Source organism: Limulus polyphemus, unplaced genomic scaffold (genome assembly GCF_000517525.1).
Source record: "Limulus polyphemus unplaced genomic scaffold, Limulus_polyphemus-2.1.2 Scaffold1150, whole genome shotgun sequence".
NCBI lineage: Eukaryota > Metazoa > Arthropoda > Merostomata > Xiphosura > Limulidae > Limulus > Limulus polyphemus.
Window position 1 is genome coordinate 48,981 of NW_013666760.1, and position 18,996 is coordinate 67,976.

The 18,996-nt window shown below is 32.9% G+C and overlaps 1 protein-coding gene and 1 pseudogene across 8 annotated transcripts in view; both read right to left on the reverse strand.

The window, feature by feature from the left end:
* Positions 1–1,032: 1,032 nt before the first annotated feature.
* LOC106462359 lies at positions 1,033–2,353 on the reverse strand (annotated as a pseudogene).
* A 2,918-nt stretch (positions 2,354–5,271) lies between these two features.
* LOC106462360 (phosphatidylinositol N-acetylglucosaminyltransferase subunit A-like) overlaps positions 5,272–18,996 on the reverse strand; it is a 31,657-nt gene continuing 17,932 nt past the window's right edge. For 6 of the 8 annotated variants that reach the window (XM_022389602.1, XM_022389604.1, XM_022389605.1 and 3 more), the window contains 4 exons: positions 12,874–13,057; positions 11,781–11,880; positions 9,760–9,842; positions 5,272–5,927 (listed from right to left, as the gene is read on the reverse strand). In XM_022389602.1, coding sequence (XP_022245310.1) covers positions 9,774–9,842; positions 11,781–11,880; positions 12,874–13,057 — 353 coding nt within the window. In that variant the 3' untranslated portion in view covers positions 5,272–5,927; positions 9,760–9,773. Of the gene's footprint in view, positions 5,928–9,237; positions 9,603–9,759; positions 9,843–11,780; positions 11,881–12,873; positions 13,058–16,130; positions 16,339–18,996 lie in introns of those variants that run through there. The other 2 variants (XM_022389601.1, XM_022389607.1) reach the window with 2 other exon arrangements.

Sequence of the window (18,996 nt, forward strand, 5' to 3'; positions counted from 1 at the left end):
AATCCGCAGATTGCGAGTCGAGCGCCCTAACCACCTGGCCTCCTCTCAGTTATTGTTATATGATTATATACCTGTATGATTATTGGATAAGTTGAAACAAATATAGTTTCAAAGTTTTGAAATCCCAGTACTGATGCTCAATATTTTTTGAAGTTAATTTTAATTTGTTTCTTTTGCAGAATTTCACGAAAAGCTAATCGAATGTTATCTGCGCTAGCTGTCCTTAATTTTGAAATGATAGATTAAAAGGAAGACAGCTAATCAACACCGCTCACCGTCAATTAGGCTACTCTAATCGAATAGTGGGATTTGACTGTCACTCTTATAACGTACTCAATGGCCCCCTATAATAGACCCACCTTTTTTATCCTACTAATAACAGCAGGAAATAGGTACTTATTTTTTATGCAAATATTCATTTCAAATAAAAGACGAATCTATTTCATCCGCCCGGGCCCCAGGACAGTTGCCCCCACCTTCTGTCTGCGAGCTTGCTCGGTACCAACGTGCTGAGCACGATTTTTTTAGGAGCGAAATCGAGGCGCGAAGAACGAAGCCACAGATTAACAGTCCGATACGCTAACCACTAGGTAGCACTCGGCCCGTACTTTTTAGCTATATTTTTGGATAGTATTCCAAGATAAATGTGCAGAAAGTTGGATTAAACATATTCTGTTATTAAAATATTTCGCTGCATTTTCCTAAATTACTCTCCGATTTATTAATGAAAAAAGCTGAAAGTTACGAGTGAACATGTTTATAGGAGTATTACGTTTAATTGTTTCATCAAAAATTCTTAAATATGAAGTTATTTATACCAAACTAGTAACGTCTAGCATTTTTTGTAATATTTCTATAACACACGTTAGCTAATTGTTTTTATTTCTAACATGAAATTTCTTGCACAGTAAAATTAACCATCACTCCTAATAATATTTGTGGTAAATTATTACTTTTTACCTGTACAACCAATCAAATTACGCTATCTAGATGAAAATATATATTTTTATTTATTCAATTCTTGGTATAAAAGACATAAAATCATCTTATAACGGACTACTTATAAGAAAAACAGTAACAAAATCAATACTTATTTAGAGAGTTAATCTTATTTATACAGAAAACAAAGCAAAAAACCTTATTCATCTCTACCGTTAAAAATGCACGTAACTATACAAATAAGAAACAATATTTATTTATTAGGAAAGAAGTTAAAGGATTTACGAAATGTCCGTCGTTTATATTCATCCATATAAACTTGACGTAAAAGTCTGGAGCGAGTTTTTTTTCTTTTTCTGGTCCATCTTGTGTTGAACATTTTTAAACTCTGGAATTGGTGTTATCAAACCTTTCCCATCGCAATATGACAAGACGTTTCTTGCCGCCAGTTTAGCCATATCTTGTCTCACTGTTATTTCTGCAGTTCCTATGTGGGGAAGAAGAACCAAGTTTGGGAGAGTGGTGAGTTTGTGATCTTTCGGTAGAGGTTCAGGAACCATTACGTCCAAGCCAGCAGCACGAATATTTCCATTTTTTAAGGCATGATATAAATCATCGTGTTTGACGACTTTTCCTCTGCTCGTGTTGACAAATATAGCAGTAGTTTTCATCATGTTAAACTGTTTAGCAGTAAACAATTCTGTTGTTTTGTCTGTCAGACTGCACAAAGAAACAACAAAGTCTGACATCCTCAGCAGATCTTCAAATTCAACATAGCGGGCTCCCATACTTTCTGCAGCCTCAACAGGGTAGTGTATGTCGTAGTATACAATTTTCTTGACCTTAAATGATAGAATTCTTTCGACGACAGCCTGGCCAATTTTTCCCATGCCCACGATTCCCACAGTGGTATTTTTAAGCCCCACACCACACAACCATTCGGGAGTCCATGTTTGTACCCACTCTCCGTTTTTTATAGTGTTGGCAGCCTCAAAAAGACGTCTTCCAGTTATCAGCATAAGGGCTACTGTTAATTCGGCAACGCTATCAGTCGGTATCTCTGGTGTATTACTGACTAGGATGATTCGTTTCTTGCATTCATTAATATCAATATGGTCGTACCCGACAGAATTGGTCGCGATTACTTTGAGTTGTTGTCCAGCTGCATCAAGCACTTCACTGTCGATTTTATCTGTTGATAAACAGTAAATAATATCCTTTCCCTGAACTCCCCTAATAAGCGCCTCACGTGGTATCGCTTTGGGTTCTTTATAAAATTCAACATCACAAACCTTCCTCAACATTTCGTTCACTTCCTTCGATATGTCTGGCCTAGTAACAAAAACTTTGTATTTTGTCATGGTGCCCAACGTTAGCAATGCTGCCCATTCCTGTAATGCTTAGCGAAACTCAGTCAAACATAAACTAAACATTTATTATATACCACGATGACCTTAAGCGCCATCTCTGGATAAACATGTGCAAAAGGTGAGTGCTTTGAAATATTATGAATAATTAATTACGTAGGTTTGTTGATGATTATCTAAGTTAATCTAAGAGCGTGTTGAACTTATGAAGCCACAATTTTGCTTTCGTGGATAATAATAAAACACAGAACTTCTTCAAGATGTCTAAGACTGTACTATTTAGCTACATGTTTATTAGTATTTTATTCTAATTGAAATTGTTGAAGAATTGAACACAGATCTTATCAAAAACGTCCCCTAATGGCTTAGCAGTACGACTGTGAACTTAAAAACCGAGTTTCGATAGCCGTGGTGGGTACAGCACAGATAGCCTATTGCGTAGCTTTCTGCTTAACTACAAACAAACAAACTTATCCAAAACATACATAGTATGGCTAATTTTACATGTTAGAAATACAGCTTCATTAGAATAAAGTTAAGGCATACGTAAATTGTGAATTTTTCTTGTCCTCATCAAAATGTGTAAATTGTGTGAAGGTTTATGCATGAAGTATCTGTTTATATACACATGTTAACGTATAGGTAGATTGATAAATAAAGATCATGTTGAAATTTATTTGTTTGTGTAAATACAAGAATGTCTTATTTTTTCTTTTATGTTTCGTTGTTAAGCATCAAGCTACAGAATGGGTTATCTATGCTGTGCCCACCACGGATTTTGAAACTCGGTTTTTAGCGATAGGAGCTCTTAGACTTACCGCTGAGCCACTGTATAGGAGAAGCACAAGAACCTCATCGAAGCATCTCTGCTCTTTCGAACAAGAATAAACAGAAAATGAGGTTTCTTTATTCGATATTGAAATGGTAAAAACGTTGTTTGATGAGGATTTATACATTGTTTTTGATGTTTTTATTTTAGAAATTAGAATCAGTACGCTTATAAAACTGCTATTTTAGTTACAAATACACTTCGAGGAATCAAATCCCGGATTTTAGCATTATAGGTTCGTATATTTACCGCTGTGACTGATTAGATCACCCGAGCTTAGTTTTCAGGCTTTTTAAAAAATCAAATACCCTTCTTACATCTGTGTTTGCGATAGTAAAATAACCTTAGGATTATTTTGTTAGAAACGTTTTTAGATTTCCTCTGTACATATTTGTTTGGATAAATAAACGAGAGTTTTGTCACCTTCGCCATCTATCGAGATTCCAAAATAATAATATTTTTTGAGAAATTAATATTGTTTGTAAGAGAAAAGTAAATGATTTTTTTGTGTTAATAACGTTCATTCAAAAATAAAACAAAAGTTTATTTATTAATTTCTAATAAAGAGGAATAAGAAGTAACGTAATGTATAGATCTAAACACTTAATTATGTAAGCTTTTAAAAGTTTTAATATCACTAGATTTTTTCTTTAATTGATATTCATTGGTAAATTATCATACCAATTTCCTTGTAATAACTCTTAATCTTTAAAATTAATCCACTTTTTGTTGTTGTAATTCTACGGTGGCCATACAAAAATACTAAATACATTTTCATGTTAAAAAGTAGTGACAAAAGTTAAACTTAATAAAATTGAATGGTTTGTTTATGTTACTGTACAATAAAATTAAAACGAATTTTACTTAAATATATGTATATATATATATACAATTAAATGATCTATTTCTCCAGTTTATATTAGCATCAAACGTTATTATTTCTTATTTTACATAATGAATTTTCTGTAAAATTCTTAACTCTATTTTCTGCATTGTTTCTGAAAAATTACTGCATAAGTATAATAAAACAACTGTATAATTTTATTACAGCCACTAAAGAGGTTGCGTAAGATTCTGAGTTTGGAACCTTGTTGTTTAATGACTGAAATTGGTTTGCATAAACATAATAAATCAGCATATAAAACGGACATTTTCAAACGTATATAATATTCGATAATCCACAGGTAACAAAGAAAAAACAGCCAACCAAGACATCATGGTAGCCATTATTAATCTCACTAAGCAATACGGTCATAACAAATACCCTAAAGAAATCAAAGCTGTTAATCGTTCACTTAGTGGTGTCATAACAAATACCCTAAAGAAATCAAAGCTGTTAATCGTTCACTTAGTGGTGTCATAACAAATACCCTGAAGAAACCAAATTTGCAACAGTAACACATACAATTATGAAGCAAGATACTTCAGTTATATTTCTAAAGAGAATCGAGCATACAGGAAGGAAGCAAGATACTTCAGTAATACTACACAAGAGAATCAATTGTGCAAGAGGCTTCTTGTCTAGAATAAGTTATGAGAAACTCCAAGAATATGCTTAATGAAGTTCAGAGGTAATTAAAAAAAATTATAATGTTGTTATCTACATTTTTTATACTCTTTAAGGCAATGTTTTATTTTCCTCAAAGAGTTGCAGTCTGTAAGTTTTATAAAATTAGATGAACTTGTATCATCTTAAACCATTTTGATAGAAAAAGTACTATATCTCACCAAATACTAAAGCTTTTTATGCTAAACAGTGCTTCAAAATTTCATTTAGCATTGGACTTAGATACTTGCTAACACAACATTATTAGCAACCCCATTATGGGTTACAGATAAAATTTACTAGGCTATGGAAATTCATTACAATTATACCTCCAGATTAAATTTACATTATAGTTATTTGTAACAAGCCTTCAGGTTCATTCATGAAGATAGCCAGAAATAAGTATAACGTTATGCTAGCCCAAAAGTAGTTTTATTGAAATATTCCGACATTCATACTGACATTCTAAAAGTTGATCCTTACGTTACTTATGCTGAAACTATATCTAGTATAACAGTTGTGACGTGTATATATCACATGATTGAAAAAAAAAACAGCAAAAAAAATGAGTCGTACAAATATTTATGTACATTTCTTTATTTTTCAGTCTTACATCATCATTAAATATGACTGGAGATGCACCACATCAATATTTGAGTAAATTTATAAGTGGCTAAACTTACAAGAAAAAAATCGAATTACACATTGTACAAAATGCAGGTGAGGATGTGGAAATTGCTTATGTTTACAAAATGGACTTTATACAGGCTATAAAGTAGTCATTTATAAGTTACTCACTTTAAATGTAAATCAAACTTTTACTCAAAGAAAAATGATTATTAACAGTCTTTTGTATTTATGGCAAAGGTACTAAAGCTATCAGCCACCATCATTGATTTTGAGCTGCTGATCAGAGAGAAGGTAATAGCACCTACTTCTCCCACCACCTGTGCTAAGGGATTAACTGTTACTCTTATAACACACCCACAGCTTAAAGAACAGGGGATACCTTGTGGTATTGCAATGGATTTGATCTGGTTCAAACACAGGACCACAATAATTATCAGCTCTTCTGATAGAAGTTATTACATACTCATGTAGAAAGAAAACTAAATATATATCCATGCACATACATGAAGTCAGATTGACGCTTCAGATATTCTGTCACTTCTTGATTAAACACCTTTGAGGGTGGTATGAATACAGTTATCTTGAAGTAGGTTCTCAGCTTGAAATCTTCTTGTATCTATTAACAAGTTTCAAGTTTTTTTAACAGGTTCATTTTATTTATTTTCACCATGAAACTTAGTTGTCTTATTCAGCTCTTTGTCAGTGTTCTAAATATGTCTTAAAGTGATGCATTTGTTTCTAAGTTTATGTAATGATTAAATAAGTTGAAAGACAAAGTCACAGAATGATTCAATATCCAGAGTCTAGCACATAGCCCTAAAAATATTCTCATTGGACACAGGAATAATGGAATTATTGTGACTTTAAATAAAAAATTAAATGATGAAGCTACCAAGCTGAACAGATCAAATATCAGTTTTTGTTTTTATTACAAGTTACTGTTATTTATGCTGAAAACTCATTCTGAGCTCATGGGCTACTTTAGACTTTAAGTGAAAATTAAGTGTGTAGTTACCAAACTGCACAGCTCAAGAAATAGTTATAAATATCAAATGACCCAAGTTCACTGATATATTACAATAACCTCCAAACTCTTTCTGAAGAAAATGATGTACCTAGAAAAATAGTTTTCACACAAACATTATGGTATGAAATCTGTGTTAAGAATTTTACAGGAGGAGGAATGCTAGGATGTAACCAAAGTAATTCTATTTCATTACTGATCAGTCATCTGATTATTAAGATTCCCGACTTCTCAAAGAGGTCTGGGAACTAGAAGGTTACGTAATCTGAAAATATAGTTGTCTTATTCCAAAGAAGCTTACAGAATTGAGCATAAAGTTCTAGACTCAGTTTTACTTTAACAAAAAAACAACAACGAAAAACATTTAATCCACCACCTAATATCAATACTAATAATTTAGAGAACATGATAAAATGTGGAATTTTACCAGTTTTCAGTTAACTCTTTCAGCATGGGCTTGGTCCCTGTGACCGACCTCGTAATCATTTTGTGTTTGTTATAGTTGTCATGCTATAACTGTTAAATTAATAAGCAAATGTTAACGAAATTTGGCAGATTATCAGTAAACCTTACAATGCTTTCATATGCAAAATACCAAATTTTTTGATTAAGTCTTAAGGTTTATAAAGCAAAGTTTTCTCACGTCTATTTTTTCTTTTCGCATGTTGCCTATCTATCATGCAAAGTAATGTTCATTCTAAGATTATAAATACTTTTATGCATCAGAAAATTTTGAAATTTCACATGCGAAAACTTTATAATGTCAAGATAGTTATCAAACGTTTCTTAAGAAAAAAATGTTATATTTTATCTGTATGTTATCAAACATTTCTCAAGAAAAAACTTTATATTTTTATGTTATTTTCAGTAATTAATCTCTGTACAGATTCAGTAGATTTGATCAATCTCACAACCACCATAAAAAATTAAGAAATAAATATAAGTTATGCCTTTTTCATTCTAGAATGAACACAAATTATTACACAAAAACATAAATGTTTAGACTAAATAGCTTAAATCTCATAACATTAGACATTTATATATACTTTTTATTTTTATTATGTTGACCTTTCAGCCATGCCTGGCTGACAATACAGAAGTTACAATGATGCGGCTCACGTGCACTCATGTTACCGTATCAAATAACATAAAACTGACCTTTAGTCTGTGCAAAGTAAATTTTCTTCGCTGTGTTTTAGTAGACTAGTATTTTGTAAAAGACAGTCAAATTTCAATTATTATACATTGTATATGTATATAGATTATTGCTATTTTGAAATAAGTTCTTAAACTTATTTTTCTTAAAACATAGAACAGTAACTAAAGAAGTAAAGCAAACGATTATCTCTTCTAGTTACGAGCTTTGTACTCGGTTGCTGCTTGATGTAGGTTGCTGAGCCTTTAAAAAATTGCACGTGGAAGATATGAAACAAAATATTTTTTATATATACATTTGAATAACTAAAAAACATAAATTACTACATTAATACTTTAGAATTCCACTATAATTTGTAAAGCTTTAATAACTAAGATGTATTTTAGTCTAAAAAAATATGAAATTTCGAACAAACTGAAGACATTACCTACCTTCAATCTTGGTTTAAAAGAAAGAAATGGCAGTAGGTACGTTAAGAAGGCTGAGAAAACCATTAGGGGTACATTCTGAGCTTCTGATTGGTTATTCCTGTCCTATATAGAAATAAGTGTATATAAGGGAGGGTTTCCCAAAATGGAAAGAGGTGGGTGGGGTGTTACTGTGTTTGGTTTATTACATGAGCAATATCTTAGCAAATAGAAAAAATAAGACCTTCTTATTTTAAATTCTAGGTTGTCAATATCAGTAATTTGAGTTTCTAATTCGTTTGACACAATAGACTTAGTATTTTGGCTTCACGAACATCTAGTTTTTGAACCAGTGCTGCATTCAACATACCACATGACACACAAAAAAATCAATGTTTATCTGTTTTTTAATATTTGCTTTTAAATTAAAAAATTGAGTAGCATATAGTACTAAAATTTGAATCATATTTTACAGTTTGATACCAAATTTACTGACATAAATTCACGAAATAGTAGTTCAATAACATTTTGAATGCGAGTCAACAAAGAAGATGACGTGGCCTTTCACCCGTGACCTGTCTTGAAAGGGTTAATCCACCACCTAGTATCAATACTAATAACTTAGAGAACACAATTAACTATGGTATTTTACCAGTTTTCATTTAATCCACCACCTAGTATCAAACTAATAACTTAGAGGACACTATGAAATGTGGTATTTTACCAGTTTTCATTTAATCCACCACTTAATATCAATACTAATAACTTAGAGGACACAATGAAATATGATATTTTACCAGTTTTCATTTAATCCACCACTTAATATCAATACTAATAACTTAGAGGACACAATGAAATATGATATTTTACCAGTTTTCATTTAATCCACCACTTAATATCAATACTAATAACTTAGAGGACACAATGAAATGTGGTATTTTACCAGTTTTCCTTTGAGTAACTGGGAAGAAATCGCAGAACAATAGGAGGTTCAACAGAAAATGTATTGTGGAGCAAAAATCTAAATTCTCTGACTATCAACTGAACTTGGAGACTGGCCTCAAGTTAAACTATCTTTATCTCAGACATTTAAGAGACAATCAAAGACAAAAACAAGTATATCATTTAGGTGCCTTTACTGGAGAGCTCAAATATCAAAACTATCTGTAGCAGAATTTAATCATAACTCGTTTCGTTATTGATGTTCCAGACTGAAAAAACATGGTATTATATATGAAAAACAACACTGCCATTCTTCTCAGGAAAAATATTACTGTATAGAAATATAATATGGTTTACTTTAAAGGAATTTTTCTTAAAAACACTAGTTGACAGACATTTTAAATTAAGACTACATGAATAATATGTAGAGAAAAGTTTTAAAAAATGTATATTAAACAAAACTGTAGGAAACATGTAGTACACTTGAATACCCAGAAAAACAGTAAGTATTACAGTTATTAACTGAAGAAAGAACATAATGACAGAAAGTTCCAGCCCTATTATCCCAGGTAAAAATATAACTAAATTTTAGTACTTTATCTAAAAAAAAGGGAACATGATAACCGTGAGCTTCAATGTCATCTTCATCATCTGAAGGTTGTACATGATGAGAGGTTCAATATTTATTAACTGATGTAGTTCCAATGCTTTATATAAGAATATGATGCTCAGAAATGCACTGTTACTTCACTCACTTGATAACTGTTAATGAAAAATTATTAGAGTTGATTTACCTATGAGTGAAATTTTCTTACAACAACATTTTTAGATGCGTAGAAAACAAAAATGGCATGTATAAGTTAACAACAATATAGAAAATAATATTAGGAGTTCCAAAGAATAACAAACACAGACTTACATCTATTAGAGATGTCATCTTTTAAAATGTGCTGACCTATGAAACTGTAACTTCTTTCTAGCATCTACAGCTTTGTCGATATCCTGTAAATAAAGTAAAATATTACACGTATCTAAATTCTAATCTCTAACACAAAGGGTCTGTCATTAAACACTAACTATCATATAGAAATACTGAAATTATAAAAAATAATAAACAAACTAAGTTCCTTGTTTGTAGACATGTTGTGGAGAAAAAGCTACACAAGAGAAATAACGTACTTTATTTGATAAAGATTTGATGATAAATCTATTAACTTCTTTATAAAGTAATTATTTTGATAAAACTTGAAAAGTTTATTAACATTTTTTTTATCTACTATCCTGAAGTCTACAGGTAAAATGTCCAACTGAACAAAAGTTTATGTTTGATGAAAAACACTCACCAGAAAAATAATTAAAAGCTAACTTAACTAATGTTAATACCATCAATATATTGTTCATTAAAGCATTTAAAACACAGGCAATGAGTGAGTCTTGTTTGGGTAAGCTATTCTGTCACATGTGGGGAGGGGTTTCACAGTTGAGAAGAATCAGTTTATGCTCCTAAATGAATAAACTATTCTCAGTGACTCACATACACCTCTTTCAATCTCTCTCTCTCTCTCCACAAGATACAGTATAGTATTTTTGAGTTGGTAAGAATTATGCCCTGTGAGGGATGGTCGATTTCGGAAGGCTAAGATTCCCCAAATCTCTTATGCGTGCCACCCCTGACTTGAAACTAATTTATACACACACAGATATTGTAAGCACAGATTTGTATGTATATGTTACGGATGGGAACATTACAAAGTGGCCAAGAGTGAAAAATGTTGGTCGACAGTATTTTCCTCCTCAGATAAACAAAATGATATGATTGCATTTTAACATTTCTACATGACAAATTTAAAAAACAATATGCACTGGATTGTGAAACTTACAGAAACAAATGCATACTAATGTAAGGTACACATTTTCTTACATATGAAGTATAAGCACATAACAAATATGTCAAAATAAACTACTGCGTAATCTTACATCCTTTACCAATCCATGCGTGTTTGTGCAGTTTACCAAATACTTGTTTGTTCTCTGCAACTTACTTCCAGAAATCAGTTAGATTAGTAATAATGGTAAATACAAACAGTGTTCACTAACAAGTGCACATGTTAATAACTTGAGGCTCTGCACTTTGAAGTGTTTGATTTTGATCACATAGTTATGATGTAAATAATTTCACATGGCACTCATCTTCAACATGGTGATTACAAAGTACCTTTCTGATAAACTTATTCCACAGTTCAGATAGCAGTTATATGTAATCCACAAAAAGTACTGTCCAGGAACAACACTTTTTCTTATCCACTCTCTGTACAGCTCATTTAGAATATCTCTTTATTTTCACATCACTACCAATGCCGTTTGTTTGTCACAACTTTATAAATTAGGTGTATATCATCTCTGTGATTCATTACTGAAACAAAGTTACAAGCAGAGGCATAATTAAACTAACTGGTAGACAGCACAGTACGAAATACTGACTTGTAAGATATATTGTTAATACTAAACAAAATCATATTTTGATGTAACGTACCATATGAAGAAGTAATAATAAAAGTAGATTTAAAAACAAAAGTTGTTCCTATGCCAAAAGAGTTGAACGAAAATGGAAAATTAATATATAAAAAATATGGCATAAATGCAACATGTTTCCTTATGTTATGTGCATGTTTTTCTAAGTACCCCATGACCATATTTGCCTTTTTTTTTTAAAGATTTCTTTGCACAATATTTTAACATTATTTTCGTGTCTGTCATAATAGGTGCATACTTTATATATATATGTATATACTTAGATATTCTTTATAAATTTCACACACAACATGGTACTGTAAGTATTGTCTTACTAGTAAACTCAACAAATGCAATGGACTAAAGAGTCTAGAATAAAAAAAAAGAAGAGATGTTCTAATACATGAACATAGCAACAAGGGTGTTTACCTCTTCTGGTTTAAACCACTGAGATAACAAAAACAATAAATGTTCCACAACAAGAAGTAGAGCAAAGAAAAGTCCTCCAACTGTACCAATTTGTCGATACCTGAGGAGGAGGGAACAAATGATGGTTTTATAACAAATAAACTTAAGTACTTCAGATGCAGTAGTAAAAAAATAATAAAATAGAAACAGTTTTCCCGATTATATAAAACCTTATAAGTTTGTTCTACTAAACAATTAGTCTCGAACTTATGGAAATATACATTACCTGGTGTGTTTTGATATAAAATAGTTGAAAGCAACTTAAGTATTAAAACAAAAACAGTTAAACTACATATTAAACTAACAAATGCATATTTCATACACTTCTAACCAACAATATCTTTGTCACTACCACAATAATAAGACAGGAGTCTCTTACATCTCTATATTATTAAACTGTTACATGAGTTCCTTGTAACTGTTTACGATTCAACTGGTACATGAGTTCCTTGTAACCGTTTACTATTCAACTGGTACATGAGTTCTTTGTAACCGTTTACTATTCAACTGGTACATGAGTTCCTTGTAACCGTTTACTATTCAACTGGTACATGAGTTCCTTGTAACTGTTTACTATTCAACTGGTACATGAGCTGCTTGTAACTCTCTACGTATTCAATCATTAGATGAGGAAATATGAATAAAATGTACTCTGCTGAATCATTTATTTCAAACCTCTTCAACAATAATGGCTGGCTGGTTATAAAACATAAAGTGGTAGGACTTTACATTTAAAGCAACCACTACCTAAAATTGTAGACAGTGGGATACAGTATAAAACTGACAATTTATTCACTTGGTAGCTCTCCAATAGTCATAACCAGTACTGTAGTAATGTTTAGCATGATAGTATCACATTGCATAGTACAAATAACAATTGTGTAAACACAGAGAGGAAGTTGTTTGCATAATACTAAAGCTACTGAAAAATGTTAAGTAAAATTCATAAAATTATTTGACATACTTATTTACTTCTAACATTTCGAAACTGGACATGTCTGAGCTGTACTCTCTAGAAATATGGAGAATACTTCCTATTAGAAGGAACACATACCAGCTAAGTTTAGTACCAAGACTATGCACGGGATCTTGTACGATTCTGTTGTACACTACTTCAGTACGAGATGCAATATCCTTCCACTGGTATGCCTCTTTAATTTGCTGATGGGCTACCCATGGTGGTACAATTTTACCAGCTTCTCGATCGTCTAAAGCTTGGTTAAGACCTGCCACGAGACCTAACTCACAGAAAACAAATTTCAACTTAAGACACTCAACTTGGCTAGAAGAATATCTAGTTCAAATATAATTCTAGATTTAGTCATACAAAACAACACTGATGTGAAATGTACAATTTGTTTTACTTAAATCATATAAAACTAACTCTAACTCTCTTATACGTATTTCTGTATATTAATTCTTACAATTAGAAAATGTAAAGAGCTTAACATTTAGTGTGTCAGAGCTTGATAAAAGGATCTTATAGAATGACCTAAAAACATCCTTCAATGGTATTCCTATTGGGGGGGGGGGGCACTTCAGCTCCCCCAGCTTGAGGTTTGCTCCAACACCTAGAATTATAACAATAAACACTTGCAGTCTTGTATGATTTCTATCATTAATAGTAAGCCTAGTAATTCATTATTCAACCTCTTTTTTTTTCTCTTTTTAACCAAGTATGACATTGTCAAAAATGCTTTTCATAACTGTCCCCCATAATTTAATCTAAAACAGATCTGGAAAAATGTTTAATAATGAAGCAAAAAAGAAGTGTCAAATTTGTGTCAACATATTATATATCAAACATTTGTAAAACATAAGAAAACATTGTCCTTAGTGAATTAATAGCCAATTGTGTATTTCTCCATCCACATGGCACTCTTATAATTTATATATCCATACAGTTAAAAGTTTGCAAAAAATACCAAACAATTGTAGATGCCTTACCACAGTTTTCAAACCATTCCCGTATTCTGCTTACATGGCTACTCATTACATGCAGTATTTGAGATAAGCCTAATAGAATACAGCTGCAACAAAATCACTCTCATGATATTCTGTGAAAATATATGGACAAAAAGTATGAAATAGTAACAACACTTTAGTATGGTAGCAACACAACTTTAGTATGGTAGTAATGCCATTTTAGTATGGTAGTAATGCCACTTTAGTATGGTAGTAACACAACTTTAGTATGGTAGTAACACCACTTTAGTATGGTAGTAACACCACTTTAATGTGGTAGTAACACCACTTTAGTAAGGTAGTAACACCACTTTAGTAAGGTAGTAACACCACTTTAGTATGGTAATAACACCACTTTAGTATGGTAGCAACACCACTTTAGTATGGTAGCAACACCACTTTAGTATGGTAGTAATACCACTTTAGTATGGTAGTAATACCACTTTAGTATGGTAAAATAACACCACTTTAGTATGGTAATAACACCACTTTAGTACAGTAGTAACACCACTTTAGTATGGTAATAACACCACTTTAGTACAGTAGTAACACCACTTTAGTACGGTAGTAACACCACTTTAGTACGGTAGTAACACCACTTTAGTATGGTAGTAACACCACTTTAGTATGGTAGTAACACCACTTTAGTATGGTAGTAACACCACTTTAGTATGGTAGTAACACCACTTTAGTAAGGTAGCTAAACATTTTACAAAACCTTTTATAAAAAAGTGTAGCTTGGCAACGTAAAAATGTACCTTATAATTTTGATGTGCCTTTCATGTATAGTACTATTAAACAATGCATTTAAGAGATGGCATACACAGTTCAATGCGACAAGATCTTTGGATGACATGCATTAGGTGAAAAGATTGTGGAGCTTTTCAACATAGCCTAGGAAAGCATTTACAATAGACTTTGTTGAATATAACTCACCAAAAGCCAAAACAATAATAGATTTTTAAACACATCTGAACCTTCACATGAACAAAACTCAGAAGTGCAGAAGCTTCTCAAGACAAGTATGGGGCTAAACTCATGATGATTAACATGTATATCGACTGGATACATCATGAGAGTATGTTCCTCATCTGCATCTTCACAGACGATGAGACAAAATTCCAGCTGCATGGGTCAGTCAAAAGATATAACTGTCCAATTTAGGAAGATAAAAACAACACAAAGTCAATCAGGATTTATACCAAACTTGCAGAAGAGCAATGTTTGATCTGTCATATCAAAGTAAAAGATATACCTTCCCTTTATTATGAAAGATGACATTCAGTTTTCAACTTTAGGAAGAAAATGTTTTTCAGGTATATGGGTCCAGTGAATGAAAGAAACACATGCAAGATGGAGTACTACCACAATCTATATTTTTGCATTTGTGAAACATTAGATAATAAGCAACCAAAGTATTGGACTGGTCACATTACTCTGGGTCAAACTTTCCAGACCGTAATACCCCTGAACTTTTTGCTATGAAGGTCACATCAAGCCTATAGTTTAAACACTGTTTCTCAACCTTGGTTGTCTTGTTGCAATGTTTCAAAAAGTCATATGTTACTGATTTAAGCATGTCACAAAAACTCTCCATTATTTTCAGCTATAAAAGCCAAAAAGGCTTTCAGTTCAGTGGAGATTCATATGGAGATTGAAAAAAGGTAAAAAAAAGCTTGCAGTACTGATTTTTTTAAAGCTTGCTTTATCCTTTTATACTTCATTTGGATTATTATGTTACATGTATGTTACAGTATGAAAGTAAAAAAAAAATTTTGTGCAAGAAGATGAGGTAGGCTTAGTTAAAGTACTCAACTGTATAAAGTTTTGTATTCCTGATGATGCCACTGTGTTAGGCCTTGTTTGTATTAGGCCATATCAGCTTGGGTAACTGCTTTAATGGGTAAATAAAATTGCCAAAAAGAAACATAAAAAATTACATATAAATGAATATAAAGTGAATTTAAAGTTATTACATGTACTAAATGAAAACTTTAGACTAAAAATCTTAAAAAATTTGGTTTGCTTAAAATTTGAATTTTTTTTTATTGTATTCCAGTGATTGAAAAACTGTGAAACTGTTGTTCTTCAAATCAAAGCTAAAAATTTAGTTTTGTGAAATATTACTTTTTATAGTAAAATTTTAAAAGTGTAGGAAGAAATTAAAATGTATCATAATAAAATCTTTTCTATATTTCAAAGCTGTAAACTCATTTAAATATCAAAACATTTTATTTGCAGAAGCTAAATAGCTACAAAGAAATTCAGAAGTTACAAACCATTTCATCCAGTGGCTTTTTTTATAAATAATGTAATTTAACAAACAATACAACACCTGTGTCATTTTGAGGTAACTTAACAAGTTTGGCCTAATAATGTGTGTAGACCCAAGAACTTTTACAATATAAGTTGAATGTAATTTACATAATTCTTGCTCTCTCTCACTTTTGATTTTCAAAAATTTCTGTATATGCAGGTATACTAGCCCGGCATTTCCCAAACATTTTGTCATTCCTCTCCACATAATAAATATGATTTCTCGTGTGCTCCCCTTCTGTTTTTTAAATGAGTGAAAGAAAAGAGTTAAGTGATTAGATATAATACACAGATACACATTAAAATTTTATGTGTGTTGTAGTAATTACTTATTATTTTCATTAATAACAAATATATTAAAATGCCTAATTATGCATTATTGCACAACTGAATACCCTAATTGCTTGTACTCCTCAACAGATCATTTATGCTTCTCTGGGGATGTGGGGGTACCCACACTTTGAGAAACTCTGTATTAGCCTATATGGACACTATGCACCTAACATCAAAATGAACCTACAGCTTGTTCACCATAGTGTCAGTTTTCATGACTCTCTGATGCTACAGGGCAAAAACAAATAAGGGATTTTTAACGAAGAGTTAACATTTACTTACCAGCTATACTAAGTTCTTTCAACCCCACCAGGTCTGGAAGTGAGTGACAAAATATTTACTTACTAGCTTTACTAGGTTCTGTCAACTACACCAGGTCTGGAAGTGAGTGAGAAAACATTTACTTACCAGCTTTACTAGGTTCTGTCAACTACACCAGGTCTGGAAGTGAGTGAGTGAGAAAAAATTTATTTACCAGCTATACTAGGCTCTGTCAACCACACCAGGTCTGAAAGTGAGTGAGAAAACATTTACTTATCAGCTATACTAGGTTCTGTCAACCACAGCAGTTCTGGAAGTGAGTGAGAAAACATTTACTTACCAGCTATACTAGGTTCCGTCTACCACACCAGGTCTGGAAGTGAGTGAGAAATCATTTACTTACTAGCTATACTAGGTTCTGTCAAACACAGCAGGTCTGGAAGTGAGTGAGAAAACATTTACTTACCAGCTATACTAGGTTCCGTCAACCACACCAGGTCTGGAAGTGAGTGAGAAATCATTTACTTACTAGCTATACTAGGTTCTGTCAAACACAGCAGGTCTGGAAGTGAGTGAGAAAACATTTACTTACCAGCTATACCAGGTTCTGTCAACCACACCAGGTATGGAAGTGAGTGAGAAATCATTTACTTACCAGCTATACTAGGTTCCGTCAACCACACCAGGTCTGGAAGTGAGTATTTTGTTTGTTTGTAATTAAGCACAAAGCTACACATTGGTCTATCTGTGCTCTGCCCACTACGGGTATCGAAACCCGGATTCTAACGTTGTAAGCCCGCAGACATACCGCTGTGCCACTGGGGGGGCAGGAAGTGAGTGAGAAATCATTTACTTATCAGCTATACTAGACTCTGTCAACCCCACTAGGTCTGGAAGTGAGTGGGAAAACATTTACTTGCCAGCTATACTGGGTTCTGTCAACCACACCAGGTATGGAAGTGAGTGAGAAATCATTTACTTATGTGGTTGACAGAGCCTAGTATAGCTGGTAAGTAAAATTTTTCTCACTCACTTCTAGACCTGGTGTGGTTGAAATAACCTAGTATAGCTGGTAAGTAAATGTTTTCTCACTCACTTACTTCTAGACCTGGTGTAGTTGACAGAACCTAGTATAGCTGGTAAGTAAATGTTACCAGACCTGGTGGGGTTGACAGAACCTAGTATATCTGGTAAGTAAATGTTACCAGACCTGGTGGGGTTGACAGAACCTTGTATAACTAGTAAGTAAATGTTTTCTCACTCACTTCCTGCCCCCCAGTGGCACAGCGGTATGTCTGCGGACTTACAACGTTAGAATCCGGGTTTCGATACCCGTAGTGGGCAAAGCACAGATATCCCAATGTGTAGCTTTGTGCTTAATTACAAACAAACAAAATACTCACTTCCAGACCTGGTGTGGTTGACAGAACCTACTATAGCTGGAATGTGTAGCTTTGTGCTTAATTACAAACAAACAAAATACTCACTTCCAGACCTGGTGTGGTTGACAGAACCTAGTATAGCTGGTAAGTAAATGTTTTCCCACTCACTTCCAGACCTGCTGTGGTTGACCGAACCTATTATAGCTGGTAAGTAAATGTTTTCTCACTCACTTCCAGACCTGGGGTAAGTAAATGTTACCAGACCTGGTGGGGTTGACAGAACCTAGTATAACTAGTAAGTAAATGTTTTCTCACTCACTTCCTGCCTCCCAGTGGCACAGCGGTATGTCTGCGGACTTACAACGTTAGAATTCGGGTTTCGATACCCGTAGCGGGCAGAGCACAGATAGCCCAGACCTGGTGTGGTTGACAGAACCTAGTATAGCTAAGAAGTGAGTGAGAAAAAATTTACTTATCAGCTATACTAGACTCTGTCAACCACACCAGGTTTGGAAGTGAGTGAGAAAAAATTTACTTATCAGCTATACTAGACTCTGTCAACCACACCAGGTTTGGAAGTGAGTGAGAAAAAATTTACTTACCAGCTATACTAGGCTCTGTCAACCACATCAGGTCTGGAAGTGAGTGAGAAAACATTTACTTACCAGCTTTACTAGGTTCTGTCAACTACACCAGGTCTGGAAGTGAGTGAGTGAGAAAAAATTTATTTACCAGCTATACTAGGCTCTGTCAACCACACCAGGTCTGGAAGTGAGTGAGAAAACATTTACTTACCAGCTATACTAGACTCTGTCAACCACACCAGGTTTGGAAGTGAGTGAGAAAAAATTTACTTATCAGCTATACTAGACTCTGTCAACCACACCAGGTTTGGAAGTGAGTGAGAAAAAATTTACTTA